Consider the following 20,340-nt stretch of genomic DNA (forward strand, 5'->3'; position numbering starts at 1 on the left):
CATGTCTATGGGGCTCAGAGCTCCCTTTCAGGGTCTCTCATTCAAACGCCGTAGCACGGTCAATAAGCGGACTGACCATCCCTGCAGACTATTGGTATCTGACTTTAGTCTGGATTTTAACAAGCCATTGTGCCTCTCTATCATGTCTGCTGTGGAAGGATTGTATGGCACATGAAACTTCCACTTGATTCCCAGCTGTTGTACCCATTCTTGCAGTGTGTGTCCAGTAAAATGGGTGCCCTAATCACTCTCACTCACCTGTGGTCAGCCACAGGCAGCAAAGAGATGCTCCAGGCCTCTTTTGGTCACCTGCTGGTCTGCACAAGGGGTAAGAAAAGCAACCAGAAGTCCAGTAGCTGTGTCCACACAGGTCATTGCATCCTTCTGACACAGGTAGAGGCCCAATATAGTCTATGTGCCACCTGATGAGGGGTATAGGCCCCTTAGCTATTGTTCCATGTTGCTGTGGAACTCTGAGTAAGTCCCTTTTGGAGCACACAACACACTCCTGCCAGGCTCCACTAACTTCTTCAAAGGTCAAAGACAAGCCCCACCAACAGGCTACAGCCCACATTGTATTTTGCCCTGCATGCAACAAATGCTGATGTAGCCATTGGGCTACATCAGAGACAGGCTTTCCTTCTAGCCAACGTATCTGGGCCAATTTATCTGCCTCATCATTTCCTGGGGATGCCAGTGGCAAATGACCTGTCACATGGTATACTGTAATTATTTTAGTCTGATCACAGGCCCATAAGTCTTGCCATAATTTTTGCCCCCAAAGGGGTCAGTGACCAACCAGCGAATTGGCATGGTACCAGGTTGGTAGCCACAGGGTCAAGCCCTGATAGACAGCCCAGCTGTCAGTGCAGACAACTATAGGGGAGGGCTCCTTGATGATCACAAGCCACACAGCCTGCAACTCTGCCCATTGGCTGCTCTTCCCTCATCATCTTCCATCCATATTGTCTCAGTCTTAGGATGGAAACCTATGACCCTTCATTTTGGGGGCTCCCCATGGCTGGAGCCATCTGTGTACCATGCATCTTCGGGTATAGGGGCTCTTCCCTCCCGACAGGGACTCTCTGCTCCTAATGGTTCAAAAGTAAGTTCTTCCTACTTTTCACTAGTATATGTCACTGGCCCCAACAAGCGTTGGAGTTCTTCACTCAAGGGGCTACTAGAGAGGGCACTATGTACGCTGCTGTAGGTAAGCACCCCACTTGGCTAGTGTGGGTGTTTGTGTCACACCACTCCTTGATTTTTGGGTCCAGTCTCGTACCCACCCCAAGATGGGATAGGTGGTTATTACCTTTACTGGGGCCATTCCAGTGATGGGTTCTGTAGCCAGCAAGACATGATACACGATAGCCAGTTGTTTTTCTATCAAAGTGTATTGTACCTCTGCCCGTTTCCAGAGTTGTGACCAGAATCCAGCGGGTTGGCGAGTTCGTTCAAGCTGCTGCCAGAGACCCCAGCCATAACCATCTTCAGTGATATGAACATCCAGCTCGCAGGGCCTCAATGGGTCAATCACACTCAAGGCCTGCATGGCCTTGACTGCCCGTTTTGCTGTAGTAAAGGCAGATGCACATGTCTCATCCCAGTCCCACCTGACACCCTTTCGTACCAACCGGTATAAGAGCTTCAGAATTTGTGTCAAGTGTGGTATAAACACTCTCTAGTAGCCTAGAAGACCCAGAAACTCCTGTAGCAATGCTACAGTTGTGGGGGTAGGAAAGGCCTGGACTTTGTCTATACCTCCTTCTGGTATAACTTTGGTCTTACCCAATCAGATGACCCCCAAGAATTTAAAAGATAAACCTGGTCCCTGAACATTGGTGCTGTTCACAGTCCATCCTTTCTCCTGTAAATGTTGCAGCAATCTAGGTGCTGCACCTTCTAGATCTGAAAGAGAATTGGACGTGAGCATGACATCATGGTTGGTGGTTTCTCCCATGTAGCCAAGTCCTGGGCTACAAGTCCATGACAGATGGTGGGGCTGTGGAGGTATCCCTGTGGAAGGACGGTGAAAGTCCATTGCCATCCTTCCCACGTGAAGGCAAACTGTTCCTGACTTTCCTGCTCAATGCCAATGGAAAAGAAGGCATTAGCAAGATCTGTCAAATAATGGTATGTTCCTAGTTCATGGCTGAGTGTATCCATCAAGCCTGCAATAGAGGGGACAGCAGCATGCATAGGGGGGTATGACTTTATTCAGTTCTCTGTAATCCAGTCATATGCCAGGAGCCATCTAGCTTTTTTAGAGGCCACACTGGGGAATTGAAAGGACTATGGGTGGGCTTTATAATACCCACCTTTTCCAGCTCCTGGAGAGTTTCTCCTATCTTTTTATGCCCTCCAGGCAGTTTGTATTGTTTGGTATTAGTCACCCTCCGAGGCACAGGCAAAGCTATGGGTGCCTAGCATGTCCCCTCAGAACTGCCTTCACCACACATACTCTCAGTTTGAACTCACCTGCAGTGGTCTGCAGGCATAGACCCTGCAGGATATCAATCCCCAAAATATACTCAGTGATAGGAGATATATACACAGTATACTCTTTTGGGGGTAGACGCCCTATTCCCAAAGGGATTTGGACTTTTTTTACTCTGATAGCCTTCCCCCCTTATCCATCTATGATAGTGGGGGTCCCAGGGAACCACTCAGGGTTACCATGAATCAGTGAACATTCAGCCCATGTGTCCACGAGAGCCAGGACATGTTGTATGTTCACTGGGGGCCAATGGATAGCTTTTTCAACATGTGGTCTCCGTTCCCCCCCCACCTCCCCGGTCCCTCAGGGCAGATACCTTGACCTTTCCCTCAGTCAAACCGTGTTCCCTAATCACCTTCCTGTGTGGGCTCAAGTGAGGTTGGCTTGTTCTCCAGCAGGAAGTGTTGCAAACACAGAGGCCAGACTTGTGGCTCTGTCTCTGACCTCTGCCTCTTTGGTCTTATGGCTGGAACTGCTGCTCTGGTTTCAGCTGTTGCCATAGCTCTAGTAAGATCCTACTGGACTTTACATCTAATTTCCTTCCATCAGCTCCTACCCATATTAAATCAACCCACATCTGAGTCCTCGTAACCTTCATAGAACCTGGTAAATTCTTCTTGTGAGTAACAGGTCTTATTTCTTTCTAGATTCTCATTGCTTCTGCCTCTCCTAAGCCTGCTACTGTACATGTCACTTCGTTTATGGGATGCCCTATGAGGGGAAAGAATGGCCACTAGAGACCCAAAGAGGGATGCAGGAGATGTTTGAAGTACAATATTTCTCAACCCAGTAGTGAAAAATCTCTTTATCTGGGTTATAATTCTCTGGACTACAGATGGCATTTCTTATGCCTAGCTCTCGTAGCACCTGTTGGAGCTCAGCATATGTCTGCCATCTAACAGGAGAGGATGGCAGATCACCCAGATTGGGCCACACAGCACGAAGTGCAGCCATAAGCCAATCAAGGAGGAGGTGACTCCCTGGGGTCTGATGTGCATTTTGTAATCGCTGCCTCAAGGCAGGCTGTACTATCAGGGAAGACAGCTTTCCCATCTCTGATCCTGACAGAACAATTCCATTCACCCCTAAGTCCCATAGCCACCGGCTCAGCCTGAGTATAGAGGCGGGCCATAGAGTGCTCCTCTCCTTGGGGAACTTTCAGCTGCTGGGTCTTTATTTTCTTTACAAGCACTGGGCGTGCTTGCAATACAGGAGGGGTCAGTGCCTCTGGGACCACCCGTTCATCCTTCCCCAGCTCCTCCATTTCTGGGACTGATGGCACCTTTCTCTCCTGTCTCCCGAGTGCCTCCTCTGCTACAACCTTTATTTTTCTACTGTGCCTCGCAGCAATGCTACCTCAGTCTTCAGAAGGTCTCTTATCTTCAGCTCAATGCTTCGCAGCTGATGTTCTTGTGCCACCTCCACCTGTACTTCCCTCAGGAGTTCATTTTTTTCCTTGATGGCCTCTTGCATTAATGCCATTTCCCTCCTCAGGGAATCTACTGAAGTTTGCAGCTCGTGCTCTCATGCCACCATTTCTTGGGTCTCCTCTGTGGACCTTTTAAGACTGTGAGAAGCAGCTGACTCACAGTCCCCACTGCCTCATGGGCACTCTGCTTCTCAAAGGATCTGCTTACTATACCAAGGGCCACCCCTACTGCCTCAGGTGTCACCTCCACTTGCCTCTAGTCCTGGAGTGGGGCCCAGTCCTCTAGGAGGCAAGCCACCTCAGACCACATACCCACTGGGGGACGATCCACTGCCTCCCCATTCACAGGGGCAGCCCACTGAAGCACCCCTCCCAGAAGGGCAGCCTGACTTTTTCCTTGGTCAACAGTGAACTATGCTGACTTTCGCCAATTGTCTTGCCAATGGGTTTCAGCCTCGGGCAAGTTTGCTATGGATTCAGTGTGACCAAAGAAAATGACAGCAAAACGTTCTTTGGGGTGAAAAGGTTTATTAACCGGCTTGTTCTCTGGTGGTAGGTCGAGCACTAGCGTCTCTGCCTCTGCTCAGAGTACTGGGCAAAGCTTTCTATATAGTGCAATAATAGATTATTGCCTAAAGGTGTGGAAGCGGCAGCCTAGCAACAGGCCAGTTACATCATCAGGTGGTTTAAAGATCCTGGCCATAGGAACCCCAACTTCCCCATAGAGCTCTAGCACCAGCTCACAGCTGGTGGGAGATACAAGTCTCAGCCACAAAAGCAGACAGGCACAATCCCAAGATTCACATTGTCTTGAAGAGAAAAACAGGCTCATCGTTCAGGAAAGCAAACTTTTCCTGACCCGGAGGCCTGATGGTTTTCGTAAGGTAGAGGGAGAGTACACTGGGAGCATGGAGGAGACTGGGGAGAAAGTGAGTGAAGGTCTTACATGCACGTGCTACTGCTAGACTGTGCCCAACAGGCAGCGAGGAGCCACTGCAAGAGCTTTCCAGCCAGGAAGGTGGCTCTGCAGAGAGGTGTTTTAGAAAGATCTCTGATAAAAGGGGTGGCAGATGTGGAGTACAGGTAGAACTATTATCCAGACAATAGGTAGCCAGGACTTGATTTAAGGTATCAGGCAAGGAGAGGTTACAATTGAGAGATACTGCAAAGGCAGGAATATTGAAAAAAAAAGACAACCCATGAGATATGGGAAGCAAGAAGGAATCAGGTGACTCCCAGGTTTCTGGCCCAAGATACAACTAGGTGAAAGCTAGATGCACCTCCCAGTCAGGTTTGTACAGATCAAAATCCTTGACTTCAGCTCTGACTCCTCTCTTTCTCTCACACTCCCCATTCCATCCAATCAACATCCATTCAAAGAATATTCACTGAATACCAGGCAGTATTCTAGGTACAAAGAATACAGCAGTGAATAAACTAGACCATGGAGCTCTATCTTCTAGAGGAAGAAACAGGCAATAAATAAGATAAATAATTAAAACATATTGTATGCTAGATTATGTTAAGTATTAAGGAGTAAAATAAAGCAGGGAAGAGTAATAGAAGTATAGAGGGAAAGAGTTGCAATTTTTGATAAATCTGTCAGCAAATCCTAACAACTCTAAACTCTACCTTCAAAACAAATCCAGGAACAGACTTCACACAAGTTTCACTGCCCCCAGCACCATCCAGGCCACATCATCTGTCAATATCCACCTATTATTCCAGTAGCCTCCTAACTGGTCTCTCTGCTTCCACCCTTGCCTCCTACAATCTAGTCTCAACATAGCAGCCAACCATTCCACTAAAACATAGTCATATGACATCACTCCTTTTCCCCAAAACCCCAAAGGAAGAAGAGAAATAGACTAGAAATGCCAAAAGGACTGTCATGGAGCACTGAAGGCCTGGCAGGGGCTGGAAACCCTAAGTTTATGATGGAGCTAACCAGCATGGCTATTTGATATTTACCTCACAGGGCTTAGGGGCCTGGGTGCAGCTGCAGTGGAAAAAGCTGGTTCAGTCAATAGAGAATTGGAAATGAGCAGGTCACAGAAAACAGAAAAGGCACAGGGGCTAGGGACTCAAAGGGCTGGAAAGAATGGGACTGAGCTGAGTCACCCAGAGATGCCCAAGGCAGAATCCAAACACTTTCATGACTGTGGAGACTGGGCATAACCACCGGAGTCTCTCTCTACAGCAGGTGGCAGGGGATGTGGGGCAGAGGTCAAGGACTTGGCATTTGGGCTGAGCACAGTGGGAAGCTGGTGATGAGCTCTCACGTGAGCCAGAACAAAGCATTTTGGAGGGTAACTAGCAACTGCCTACAGAAGAGGCTCTAGACGGATGGAGCTGCAGAAAGGGAGGTGGGAAGAAGGGGGTTTCAGGAATATCTGAGCTAATCTGAGGACTTGGACATGAGGAGAAATGGGCCTGTGAATGCAACTCAGAAAAAAGGAGCAATATATTTAGGACCTTGGTAATGGGGGTGCTGGAAGGGGCACCCCTGAAGTGCACACTGGAATGTCACAATGTTTATGAAATAAACCAAGGGAAGCATACAGGGTCTCTGCCTAAAGTATGGCTACAAATACCTCTCACGGCAAAACTCAAAGCCTTAATAAAGGATTAACTGGACAATTTTTCTAATTTGGGTAATTAGAAAGATTATGTCTAAATTGATTGGGATTTAGTAACTTTTGAAAGCATGCTTTAAAAGGTTTCCATTTCCTTTATCGAATTTTCATAAGAGAGACTGAAAGCTGGATATAAGTACGAATTTATTGACATCAATTTCCTTAAGCTATTATTCCAACACACAGACGGTATTGAAAAGCTAAAGACGATAATAATAAACCCACAAGATGTGAAGTTTGCAGGCTCACTCTCTCTAAGAGAGAGAATATGAGTAAGTCTTCAAAAAGAATGTGGAGATTGCTTTCAATTATAGCAAGAAGTAATGACAGTTTGGCAATTTTACCATTTTATCCAGAAACATATCTATTCCATAGATACCAAATCAATTACCATATAATTGAGTTTGAAAACATACAAAATATTTGTTGTTATTACATACTGAAATTAAAACCTAATTTTAAAAAGTGCACAGTAAAAACAGCATAAGGAAACCTACAATATCCATAGTATGTGTACTGTATTCCATTACTGTCAACATCAAATTCTGGATTTGCCTTACTGGTTACAAACATATTTTAAATGTTTCAAGGCCATTTACAACACTGGCTAGTTTACTAGGTCCGACAACACTCCAGCTTCCCAAAGGCGGCCAGCACTGGACGTGGAGTCTCGGCCCTGCAGCTCCATGCAGCAGTAGAGGCTCTGGAAAGAGGTGGCCAACCAGCTAGGTGTAAACTATCGACTTTTGTTCTTTTTAGAATTTCCCTGTACAAAGAAAAATATCAACAATAAGAACAAACTTCTAGAAAAATAATTCACACAGTTTATAGGTCAGGCTGTCTGGAAGCCATACTTCACTTTGGAAAATATTAGCTCCCAAAAGGAAGAATAGCTGATGAACTTGAATTGCTAACATTCATTCAGTAATCACAAAGAATTTATTACTTCTAACTCTCCCTGCTCTCTATTTCCATGGGCATTATACCCTTGGGGGCTGAGGATAGGCAATAAAGAAAGAAAAGAAAGCTATCTTGAATTTACCAAACCTCAAATACTCATTTTATTCAAGGACAGGGAAGCTTTATGATTGCATGAAACTGAACACAAAAATTTTGCCTAAACATGTTTCTTTTTCGTTTAAATAAATTCCTTTTGAAGATCTTAATAGATACTAATTTTGAATATGTGCCAATTAACACCCAAATAGCAATGACAGCTGACAAAAGGAAGCTCAGAGACTAGTTGAGAATAAGCTAGAGGGAAAATATCTTAACTTATTCCCTAATTCCTTCATATATAGAGATTTGGACTTTCCAGTTTTGTGTAACTTTTCTTCTTTCTGGAGAAGTTCACTTTTTAGGAGAATATACTAATGAAATTCCTATACTTAATTATTATGTACAACTATATTTTTTTCATGTAAGTGGGTAATGCTTACAGGATAGAAACATTAATAGCAAGATAATAGCAAACAAATAGTTTCAGGATGTTTACTTGGTATCTAATGGAGACCATGTCAACTCAGCCATAAGATGATGCTATCACAATCTAAATTACTAGTAAACTGGAAAGGAAAAAAAAAAAGCAAAACACAAGAAAGCTAGAATGATTAAAGAAAGGTTACAGTATAAACTACACAGTGAAGGATCTCTAACTCAGTGCTTTATTAATGACAGGTTTTTTTTTATCCTGAAGAATGATGCATTTATTATGGTTATCATTCATGTTTATACGAAAGGATTCCAATAAAAAGTGTAGTGGAAAACAGCAGCTTGCAGACCTTCATCTTATTTATTTATTTATTTATTTTATTAGTTTTATTTTGGTATCATTAATCTAGAATTACATGAAGGACATTATGCTTACTAGGCTTCCCCCTTCACCAAGTACCACCCACACACCCATTCACAGTCACTGTCCATCAACATAGTATGATGCTGTAAAATCACTACTTGTCTTCTCTGTGTTACACAGCCCTCCCCATGCCCCCCCACACACACACTATACATGCTAATCATAATGCCCCCTTTCTTTTTTCCTGCCCTTATCCCTCCTTTCCCGCCCATCCTCCCCAGTCCCTTTCCCTTTGGTAACTGTTAGTCCAATCTTGGGTTCTGTGCTTCTGCTGCTGTTTTGTTCCTTCAGTTTTCTTTTGTTCTTATACTCCACATATGAGTGAAATCATTTGGTACTTGTCTTTCTCCGCTTGGCTTATTTCACGGAGCATAATACCCTCTAGCTCCATCAATGTTGTTGCAAATGGTAGGATCTGTTTTTTTCTTATAGCTGAGTAATATTCCATTGTGTATATATGTACCACGTCTTCTTTATCCATTCACCTACTGATGGACATGTAGGTTGCTTTCATATCTTGGCTATTGTAAATAGTGCTGCGATAAACATAGGGGTGCATCTGTCTTTTTCAAACTGGAGTGCTGCATTCTTGGGGTAAATTCCTAGAAGTGGAAATCCTGGGTCAAATGGTATTTCTATTTTGAGCATTTTGAGGAACCTCCATACTGCTTTCCACAATGCTTGAACTGATTTACATTCCCACCAGCAGTGGAGGAGGGTTCCGCTTTCTCCACAACCTTGCCAACATTTGTTGTTGTTTGTCTTTTGGATGGTAGCCATCCTTACTGGTGTGAGATGATATCTCATTGTGGTTTTAATTTGCATTTCTCTGATGACAAGCGATGTGGAGCATCTTTTCATGTGTCTGTTGGCCATCTGAATTTCTTTGGAGAACTGTCTATTCAGCTCCTCTGCCCATTTTTTAATTGGATTATTTGCTTTTCGTTTGTTGAGGAGCGTGAGCTCTTTATATATTCTGGATGTCAACCCTTTATCGGATCTGTCATTTATGAATATATTCTCCCATACTGTAGGATACCTTTTAGTTCTATTGATGGTGTCCTTTGCTGTACAGAAGCTTTTCAGCTTGATATAGTCCCATTTGTTCATTTTTGCTTTTGTTTCCCTTGCCCGGGGAGATATGTTTAAGAAGAGGTCACTCATGTTTATGTCTAAGAGATTTCTGCCTATGCCTATGTTTTTTTCTAAGAGTTTTATGGTTTCATGACTTACATTCAAGTCTTTGATCCATTTCGAATTTACTTTTGTGTATGGGGGTTAGACAGTGATCCAGTTTCATTCTCTTACATGTAGCTGTCCAGTTTTGCCAGCACCATCTGTTGAAGACACTGTCATTTCCCCATTATGTCCATGGCCCCTTTATCGAATATTAGTTGACCATATGTTTGGGTTAATGTCTGGAGTCTCTATTCTGTTCCATTGGTCTGTGGCTCTGTTCTTATGCCAGTACCAAATTGTCTTGATTACTGTGGCTTTGTAGTAGAGCTTGAAGTTGGGGAGTGAGATACCCCCCGCTTTTTTCTTCCTTCTCAGGATTGCTTTAGCTATTTGGGGTCTTTGGTGTTTCCATATGAATTTTTGAACTATTTGTTCCAGTTCATTGAAGAATGCTGTTGGTAATTTGATAGGGATTGCATCGAATCTGTATATTGCTTTGGGCAGGATGGCCATTTTGACGATATTAATTCTTCTAGCCAGGAGCATGGGATGAGTTTCCATTTGTTAGTGACCTCTTTAATTTCTCTTGAGTGTCTTATAATTTTCAGGGTATAGGTCTTTCACTTCCTTGGTTAGGTTTATTCCTAGGTATTTTATTCTTTTTGATGCTATTGTGAATGGAATTGTTTTCCTGATTTCTCTTTCTATTAGTTTATTGTTAGTGTATAGGAAAGCCACAGATTTCTGTGTGTTAATTTTGTATCCTGCAACTTTGCTGAATTCCAATATTAGCTCTAGTAGTTTCACAGTGGAGTCTTTAGGATTTTTTATGTACAATATCATGTCATCTGCAAATAGTGACAGTTTAACTTCTTCTTTACCAATCTGGATTCCTTGTATTTCTTCATTTTGTCTAATTGCCATGGCTAGGACCTTCAGTACGATGTTGAATAACAGTGGAGAGAGTGGGCATCCTTGTCTTGTTCCCGATCGCAGAGAAAAAGCTTTCAGCTTCTCGCTGTTCAGTATGATGTTGGCTGTGGGTTTATCATATATGGCCTTTATTATGTTGAGGTACTTGCCCTCTATTCCCATTTTGTTGAGAATTTTTATCATGAATGGATGTTGAATTTTGTTGAATGCTTTTTCAGCATCTATGGAGATGATCATGTGGTTTTTGTCCTTTTTGTTGATGTGGTGGATGATGTGGATGGATTTTCTAATGTTGTACCATCCTTGTATCCCTGGGATGAATCCCACTTGGTCATGGTGTATGATCCTTTTGATGTATTTTTGAATTCGGTTTGCTAATATTTTGTTGAGTATTTTTGCATCTTCGTTCATCAGGGATATTGGTCTGTAGTTTTCTTTTTTGGTGGGGTCTTTGCCTGGTTTTGGTATTAGGGTGATGTTGGCTTCATAGAATGAGTTTGGGAGTATTCCCTCCTCTTCTATTTTTTGGAAAACTTTAAGGACAATGGGTATTATGTCTTCCCTGTAGGTCTGATAAAATTCCAAGGTGAATCCATCTGGCCCGGGGGTTTTGTTCTTTGGTAGTTTTTTGATTACCACTTCAATTTCGTTGCTGGTAATTCGTCTGTTTAGATTTTCTGTTTCTTACTGGGTCAGTCTTGGAAGGTTGTATTTTTCTAGGAAGTTGTCCATTTCTCCTAGGTTTTCCAGCTTGTTAGCATATAGGTTTTCATAGTACTCTCTAATAATTCTTTGTATTTCAGTATTTTAAAGACTAAATTAAAAGGTTTTGAGAGGGCTTGAAAATTCCCTAATTTCTACAGTAGCTGCAATACAATTACCTCTGGGACAATGAACTTTGCTGTACTCAACTTTAACCCTTCTCAATTCAGAACCAAATGCCTTCTGCAGCTCTGGAGTCTAAAAAGTTTTCCTACACTGACTGCTACTTGTTTTCAAATGTTAGGCACTAAACACACTTTCTCCTATTACTCACACACTAACATTATGTATCATCTTTAGGAATATAACCTATGAATGAGTTCTTTCCTGGCTGGATTATCAAGAGGGCAGGAGGGTTAAAGGAGACATTATTCAAGAGGACCAACCCCCACCCTTTACCTCCAAGCTCAAGTTTCATGAAACAGTAACTGGAGAACCATAATCAGAACCATATTGTCTAGTTATAATCTTCACAAGATGTCCCAGCAAGCATCAGACATTCTCCTGAGTAGCCAGAGGCCAGTCAATACTATGAAACTACACTGAGAAAGAATATTACATAATGTAGATACCAATGCATTAACACAAGGAGACACCAACTGAGCACAATGCTGTCCTGCACCACCAATAGCAGATGCAAAAATAAAGCTACAGTTTATTCATCTCTATTTCCTCCTCAGTGTCAGTACATAGCAGGAACTCAATAAATGCTTGCTCAGTCAATAGGGGGAAGCAGCGGATTTCAAATAGCACAGGCTGGGGATAGCAAATCTCAGCTGGCTGTGTTACAGTACAGTACTGTCTGGGTTACCAAAAGTGCTAAGTATCTGAGATGATCCACAGAACAAAATCCCTGGCTTCCTGAAGCCTACCTTTCATGGTAAAGGAGTTTCTATATTATGTTACAACATAAAAATACTACCAATATCTACTGACCCCATCCTGGACAAACAAAGGCTTTATGGGAAACGAAATCAAAGGAAATTTTTAGAATTAAAAGGACAAGACATTCCTAGGTTACATGCATATATATGAGAACAGATTTGCTAAAGAAGGTTACTCTTCAGCAGCACCATTACAGATTCCTATAAAAAAGAGCAATCCTCATCTCAATCCCCACTAGTCCCTCTAACTGACACAAAAGTAGCAGAAATGCCAAAAAGCAAAGGACACAGTCCTTGCGCCTTTAGACCTTGACTCAACTTACAGTTCAGTCAAAGAAACTTAATTTTACTTTTAGATAAGAGGACAAATAATATTAAGAAACATGATTTATAAACACTTTAAATCTCTTAACCTTTTGTTCCCAAAATGAATAGGAATGAAATATCTTATATTAATTACATTAAGTATGAACAACATATTGCAGAGAGACTACCTCTCTCCCCTACCTTACTGGACATCTTTAGTGTGTCAATCTCTTCTCTCTGTTTAGATAATGTTTCGTTCATGCTGCACAGGTGGTCACTCATCATACTTAACTGATCCTCATAACTCCTCTTGGTGGTTGTCAGCTCATCCTAAATGGCAAAGGAAAGAGGGGAAAAAAAAATCAAAATCTCACTAGTCATATCACTCGAAATCTTTTTTAATTTATAAAAGAGATCTTGGAAAAGTAACCTATCAAGATGACCCATCTGATCAGTTAACATGAAGGTTAAGCCACAGGACTAACAAGAGAACAAAGTTAAAAGACACGGGGAAAAACTTTCTTCTCAGCCTTTGAAATATGTTCTGAATTACTTTGCAAAAGGAGTTTCCTTCTATGTCAGGTATAACATTGTGACAAAAAAATAAGAGGGCTACATGACCCTTCCACCCCAAGGTTTTTCCAAGCCTTTGGTGAGGCGGGAAGTCTGTCTCTGGAACATTCCCACCATCCCAACACCTCAATGGCCCACAATCCTCAGGGCAGGACTGTCCCTGGAAGAATCCCCTTTGGCTCTCTCCCCATCTCCCAAGCTTTCGGCCCCTTGAAATCTAATCCTGTGATCCTTGCTAATCTGATAAATTAACCTGAACTAGGAGGAAGTACTGTTGCTGTGTTAATGTGTTTTTTTGTGTGTCTGTCTGTATTTAATATAGGCTTTCTGGAAAGAAGAGGCTTTAAAATGAAGTAAGTAAGGAGGAATATTTTGCAGACCTGTCAGTTTAGGTCTGTTTCATGAAACAGTAAAGAGAAGAAAGGAACAGAGTCATGTGAACAGAAACCTTTATGGGATTCTGATACCACCCACCATGACAGGGATTAATAACAAGGAGGACAGAAGAGAAGGACTGTGGGTATTATTTAAGGAAATGCTGACTACAAAACTATTTAAAATTAAAATCAAGTCAGAGAAACAAAGAATACAACCACTTTTGCCCAACATAAGTAAGATGTTACTTTAAAATTAGTTAGAAATAAAGTGGTTAAAAAAATGTGTAGAGGTCAAATGCCACTACTTTAGAAAGGAAAGGCTGATTCTGCTGCCCAAGAACCATCCATGAAAAAAACACTACAACTGCTTAGGTAACACTTACAAGCTCACCTGAAGTCTGCTGACGTTCTGACTGGCTACTTCCATCTCTTCTGTCAGTGCCTCTTTAGACTTTTCAGCCAAGGCTAGTCTTTTAGAGAGTGCTCGGCACTGTTAAATCAGAAAAGATTCCATTTTTCTGGAGAGCATTTTCCACAATCAATTTTACTTCAGAGAAGGTTACAAGAAAGTAATCCCCAAATCCAAAAGTCCTCCCTCCCTCCCTCTATCCCTTTCTTCTTCCTTCCCTCCTCCTTCCCTCCCTTCCTTCCACAAATATCTGTTGAATACCTACAGGCCTTCTCCCACACACCATAACACACATAAAGAGGATGTGGTCCCCAGTCTTTTCATTTTAATAATGAAAAAAAAAAAAGCCCATTAACTCAAACCCATCATTGTTTTTTTTCCTACCTCTAGCCTGATGACCAGTGGTTACAAAAAGGCATAAGAAGCTTTTATATTTACCCAGGATTCATTTATACTCACACAAGATAAGAAGGGAAGCAGTTATTTCAAAAGTTATTGATGGCATCTGACCATGCAATATGAATCTTACATAGAGTCCCCCATTAGAGACCACATTATGGGAGCAATAAAGGCTTTGCAGTCCTACGCTACGGATTATGCTCTATCTACATGGAAAAAAACCATGAGTGCAGGACTGTAAAGATCCCAGCTGCTTTCAGAGGGGTTCTACCAAGCCTAGGCTATCCAGAGACAGAGTAGATATCCAGAGGAAAAAAAGAAAAAATCCTACTGCACACTATTATTCAAAGAGGGTGTGCCATTAGAAGGATCACTAAACTTTCTGATAAGGCCGTGAGACTAACAAGGGGCATCTGTTGAGACACATTTGAATTCAATATAGACATCAAATGCTCAAACTAACCATTCCAGTAAAGTCATACAGAAGGTCACCACTTCCTGTTTACAGACGAGGAAAAACTAGGACAATTAAAAAAATCGTGTATCACAATTGTGCTGAAGACATTTAGTAAGATAAGCAAATCCCTTAGAAATAAAACAGCCATAGGAATTCCCCAGTTACTCATTTCTTTCCTCACAAGAGAATTTCAGGGAAGTTCAGCCAACCAAATCAACCACCCTCTATTAACCAAACATTTACTGTGTGCTCAGCACTGAACCTGAAAAAGAAGGAAAAGTGTTTTCAAGGCACAGGTCCTCTTGAAGATGACAATCAGGTCTGGGATACCAACTCAGAAAACAGGGATCCAAACAAGGACATGTTCTGTGGCTCAGAGGGAAGTACTCCTGCAGCTCTGTTGTAAATCATCCAGTCTGTTGTCCTCCCCATTTTCTACAGCCCAACAAACCATCACTATTGATCAACTTATCGAATAGATATGTAATAGCTGCCTGTGAACAACACTAAGCGAGGCCATCAGCTATTTTAGCAGAAAAAAAGAAGCAAAGCCCTTCTCCACTTTTGCAACTGGCCTCCTCTCAATCTCTCCATCTCCATAGTACAGGAGATAATAAAGTCAGGGTCCCATAAAGGGTATTGTCTTTCTTTTTAACTTTCTTTAACAATTCAAAGCATTGTAATTCTCCATCTGACATCTACAACTGATATTTTATGATAAAATTTTAAATCAGAGACTTTACAGGTATTTGTATGTTGAGTGATGACTATACTATCTTATCACTTGTTCCTACTCACTGATATCTGAACTTTCTTCATTTTCTCCCCTTCTAATCAATGAATTATGTATAATTTTATTCATTATCCTGCAGAGTGTTTTCCTAATCCTTTTAAGAAAATGAATTATTTGGTTAGGGAAGAAGAATGTGTAATAGAAAGTAAAATTTTCTATCTATTAAAGTTTGAAAAAGGTTCTATTTTATCATTTATAGAAACTCATTTCCACAATTTGTAATTTAGAAATTGGAAAGTATTTTTTTAAATGCATATTTTGCTTTTTAATTTCCCTATATGAAAATCCCTTGACTTCTGATCTGCCTATTTGAAGACAAGTAATCTGTAATGAGAATGCTTCAAAACATATGTGACTATAGGAGAGGCTACCTGTAAGTCTCTCAACTACCCTTCAGTAACTTAGAAATGACATATCAGTCCTATATTTTTTGAAATGAGGATTTTTGGTTGGACTATAGACCAATCAATATGAACTCCAACCAAATACACATGGACACACAGACACTGACTTCTCTCTTACAGTGACCTAATTTCTAAAGGGGTTAGGAAAAAACTACCAAGCCTAATCAACTCTCCACTCACCTCAGCATAAAAATGCACTGACTTACTGTCAGCCAGCTGCAGTTGAGATGTCAGTTCCACTATCCTTGCCATGTAGTGATTTTTAATTAAGTCTTCACGAGATTCCACATCTGTAACCTAAATAGAGCACATATAACAAATTCCAGTTCTAGAAAAAATATGGCCATTACTTAAGAAAAAAAAAACGTGCACATTTCATTTGAAATTTGATGGAGAATTATAGTTTCCCTACCCCTCAAAGGAACTTCTGATGGGACATGTAAGTGTATATTATACATTTTATTCAGCATTCTGTCTCAGAATGAAGTTTTGGCTTCAAGAAAATAGCAGAAGTAAGGTATTGTTAAGCTCACTACCACTGGGGCCATGTCCCTCCATCTGGCTTTTATTAGCCACAAACCTGACTTTCAAATCTCCATCTGTCTGACTCCTATGCCCTATTCTAATTGGAAAAGAAAGGGAAAAAGAGAACATTTATTGGATTTCTTAAAATCTGAACATTTTTCCCCCCAAATTATCTTAAGATAGCTCTAATGCTCTTAAACATGCTAACCAATTAAACTATTGCTATAATGAACATTTATGGTCCTTGTCCAGACTAGTATTTCTTCTAGTTACTCTAGCAATGAAATACTATTAAAGTTTAAAAATATATACAGAAGTTCAAGATTATCTAAAATGTAAGACCACTGAGAATATAAAAGTATTTACCCACCTATTTGAACTACATTTACCAGCTCACCATACTGATAGGTAAGCTGAATGAGTTCAGTGTTCTTTGAATGGTTATTTATGAAGTTGTATCTTATAACATTTCAAGACTCAATTGAACAAACCTATCCGACAAACCAAATCAAACCCAGGTTCACTCACTCAAAAGCTGGGAAGAACTAGCAAACACACTGCTTGTCAAGGCCCTGAAAAGTCTTATCTTCCCAGCTGGCTCATTGGGAGGGTTAACGGCTCTCAGCCTCCCACAGTATGCCAGTGAGCTGATGGCAGAGTGTGCACCACACCTTGGCAAACTGCCAAGTCAAGTCATTCAACCAGGCAATTACAAAAACAGGCTCTAATTTGTTGGTGACAGTTAAAATGGAACCAGAAAGAAAAGCAACATGGATCCATCAACTGAGAGGGTAACCACTAGGTCCACATTTTGCTAGAATTATGAGAAAAAAACAATTAGACAAAGCTGACTTTTGCAAGACTTGGTCAACAAACATGAGACCAGATATTTACTAACAAACGTGATGCTAAGCACACATTACCTCATTGTCAGATGTCCTGGTTAAAATCCCAATCTAGAACATAAGGGGAAAAAATCTTTAGAACAGATTGTTTTCGCTTCAAACACAATAGTTTAAACACCTGTAATATCTTCCCTTCTTGGCTCATACTGTTTTAAACCACCCTGCGAGTGAAGTACCAGATCACCCCTGGCATGTCTTTTACTACAGGGAAGCTATATCCTACAAAGAAGCAACCACATTCACCATTTGTGACATGAAGTACTGAAGGATAATGATCATCACTATTATCAAAATACTGTTAGCCATTTACACTGAAAGCCAACAAACTGGGAAGAGAGAGAGGAAAAACAACTTTTGACTCATCTTGTCATTTCTATGCCTATTTCCAAAGCAGCAGCAAAGAAGGGGTAAAGACAGTTTTACAGTGACCATAACAACTAAACATCCAAACAGAAAACACAAATAATAAACACGCTGCTCAAAGTTCAAGAGGAAAAAGAAATATACTTTTCAGATAATGTTATATCATTCATTCATAAATATTCATTTCAGATTTAAATTAATGAAAAAGAAAATGTAGTTTTAGACATATTAAAGTGCTGCCATGTGTTTTAAAGCTTATTTTTGTGGATTCAGTTTCAAAAACAGTCATGAATACTGATTTCAGGTTATTGTTCAAAGTGGAAGGGCATGTGCTTGGGCACAATAACTTAAGGAAACTATTGGAAATTCAGTTTCGATGGATTTTGTTACTTAGAATGACACAATGAACAGTTTTTACAGATTTTAAATAATACTCTCCAGAGTATTACTCTGAATAGACAGCAGTGTATCAACTGAATGTGTGCTAATGAATGTTATACCCACCTAGCTGTAAAAGCATCTTTTATAAGACTTTTTTAAAATAGAAGAGCGTAACTTTTTACTCACTTAAGTAGGAATAGCAATTAGTCTTTCTCTTTCAGTTAAAAACTATTCATGGTAACATGCAACCATCTAATTTTATATATGCAAATATAGCTGTATTTTGCAAAATAAGCTATAAACACTTATCCCCTTACTCCCAGCCTATGGTTTGAGAACGTGGTATAGCACAGAGCCCCACAAAGGAATAGTATTACATAAATGAAAGGAAAAGTTTCAGCATATGTGATTTCGAAATTTTCTCACATGCTGCTAATGAGAATATAAACTGATACACTCCTTTTAGAAAATAATTTGGCAATAAAGATTAAGGAATTGGAAAACATTCATGCCTTTTGACCCAATTAATTCTAACCCCGAGAGCGTACCTTAAACAAACCATCTGAGATATAGAATCTTATGCCTAAAAATGAGGTATTATTTAAAATAGAAGAAATTATAACCCACATCCAATCATAGGTAAACTAAGATACATTCTATATAGTATACTATGGAATCAATAACTAAGTTGATACAGAGTTTCTAATAACAGGATAAATACTTGTGTATTAACTTATGCTAAAAGATTTGAAATTTTACATAGTATAATCTCAACCATGCATGAAATTTGTAGAAAAAAATGTTAACAATGATTGCTTGGGTATTCAGGAGAATGTCAACTTTGTTTCTTCTTTTACTCTTCTACATTTTTTAGTATCTATAATCACCATGCATTTTTGTATATTCAAAATACATATTTAAAAATTCTATGAATTTAAGCAATGCTTTTCAACTCTAGCAAAAAAAACCCCAGAAATTTGTATTATTCTGCTTTTTCTTTCTTGAGGTTACCCACATCTTTATTACAATAAATAACAGGTGGCTGAATGTTCAAATTATAATACTAGGTATTTTAAGGAAACACAATAAGCATTTAACTATTGATGTGCTATAGGGTTAAAAAGAGTAAGAAGGGAAGGAAGGTTAAGTGAGGAGACCATTCTCTCAGTCTGAAATACTCTTCTCCTACCTTCTGCTCTCTTATGAAACCCACTCATGTTACCTCTTTTGTGATAGCCTCCCTGAGTTCTCCAGGGACCTTCTTTGTGACCCCACAGCGCTCTGTACAGATGTCTAGCTGAGCTCTATTCCATTAGATTGAAAGCAACTAAGGGAGGGGAATATATTCCATTACATAGACAAGACTGTGAAAATGAAAGGAAGCCAACCATGTCTTGGTTCTCTAATCCTGACCATCAAAGATGATGCCTGATACTGGGATTCATGGAGGATGAGGTACCTTAAATGATAGGTAGAGGTCTGAATTCAAGAAACTCAAAGAGAATGAAAGAGGAGTTGGAAGGCAGAAGTATTTGAGTATATAGGTAATGGGAGTTATGGATAAACAGATACCCAGGCAAAAGAAAGAGCTTGAACAAAGACAAAGAAGTAAAAATGCAAGGAACATTATCTGGGAAGAAAGCTCATCTTGGCAGTGTACAAGGAAATGGAGACGGGAGAACTACAAAGGTAGTCTGGAATAGGGATCCACAGACCCTGAATGCCAAATGAGTGCATTATATTCCAGAGATAACAGGGAACCACTAAAAGTCTAGAAGCAAGAGGGTGGCTAATCAGTAATATACTCCAGGAAAATTACTCTGTAGCACCTTAAGAGAAGACTGAGAGGAAAAAGGCCCTTAAGAGATGCAGACAGAAAGTGAATAGATGAAATCAAGGTTATGCACGGACAGGCTAACTAGACAGACTACTTAAAGAAAGAACAACTTCCAAACTCACAAAACCCAGAGTCATTATCAATAGTGCTCAGTATGAAAGGTTTCCAATGTCCCTGGAAATCTTCCTGGAAATCATGCTTTCCACTGAAAATGTTTAAATAAAAAGAAAGTCCTCAACTTTCAGCAACTGACATTAATGACTTAAATATACCAGCTTTACTAACTTCCAGCACTTTAGAAAGGCAAGCAGTAAACAAAAGGGTTTACATGAGCTGACCTATTTTCTGACACTGATCAGAGCACAAGGCCATGATGGTTAAGAAGACAATGCATAGACCCAGATGTCTTGGGTTTGAATCTTAGTTCCATCACTCA

At 40.5% G+C, this 20,340-nt stretch overlaps 1 protein-coding gene across 6 annotated transcripts in view; it reads right to left on the minus strand.

Annotated features, from left to right (window-relative positions):
- Nucleotides 1–6,689: 6,689 nt before the first annotated feature.
- The window catches only part of PPP1R21 (protein phosphatase 1 regulatory subunit 21), a 68,898-nt gene continuing 55,247 nt past the window's right edge, over nucleotides 6,690–20,340 (minus strand). For 5 of the 6 annotated variants that reach the window (XM_017675259.3, XM_017675260.3, XM_017675262.3 and 2 more), the window contains 5 exons: nucleotides 17,342–17,374; nucleotides 16,074–16,190; nucleotides 13,823–13,921; nucleotides 12,683–12,811; nucleotides 6,690–7,328 (listed from right to left, as the gene is read on the minus strand). In XM_017675259.3, coding sequence (XP_017530748.2) covers nucleotides 7,299–7,328; nucleotides 12,683–12,811; nucleotides 13,823–13,921; nucleotides 16,074–16,190; nucleotides 17,342–17,374 — 408 coding nt within the window. In that variant the 3' untranslated portion in view covers nucleotides 6,690–7,298. Of the gene's footprint in view, nucleotides 7,329–12,682; nucleotides 12,812–13,814; nucleotides 13,922–16,073; nucleotides 16,191–17,341; nucleotides 17,375–20,340 lie in introns of all 6 variants that reach the window. The other variant, XR_005062977.2, reaches the window with a different exon arrangement.

This window comes from Manis javanica, chromosome 1, assembly GCF_040802235.1.
Source record: "Manis javanica isolate MJ-LG chromosome 1, MJ_LKY, whole genome shotgun sequence".
In the NCBI taxonomy this organism is placed as follows: Eukaryota; Metazoa; Chordata; class Mammalia; order Pholidota; family Manidae; genus Manis; species Manis javanica.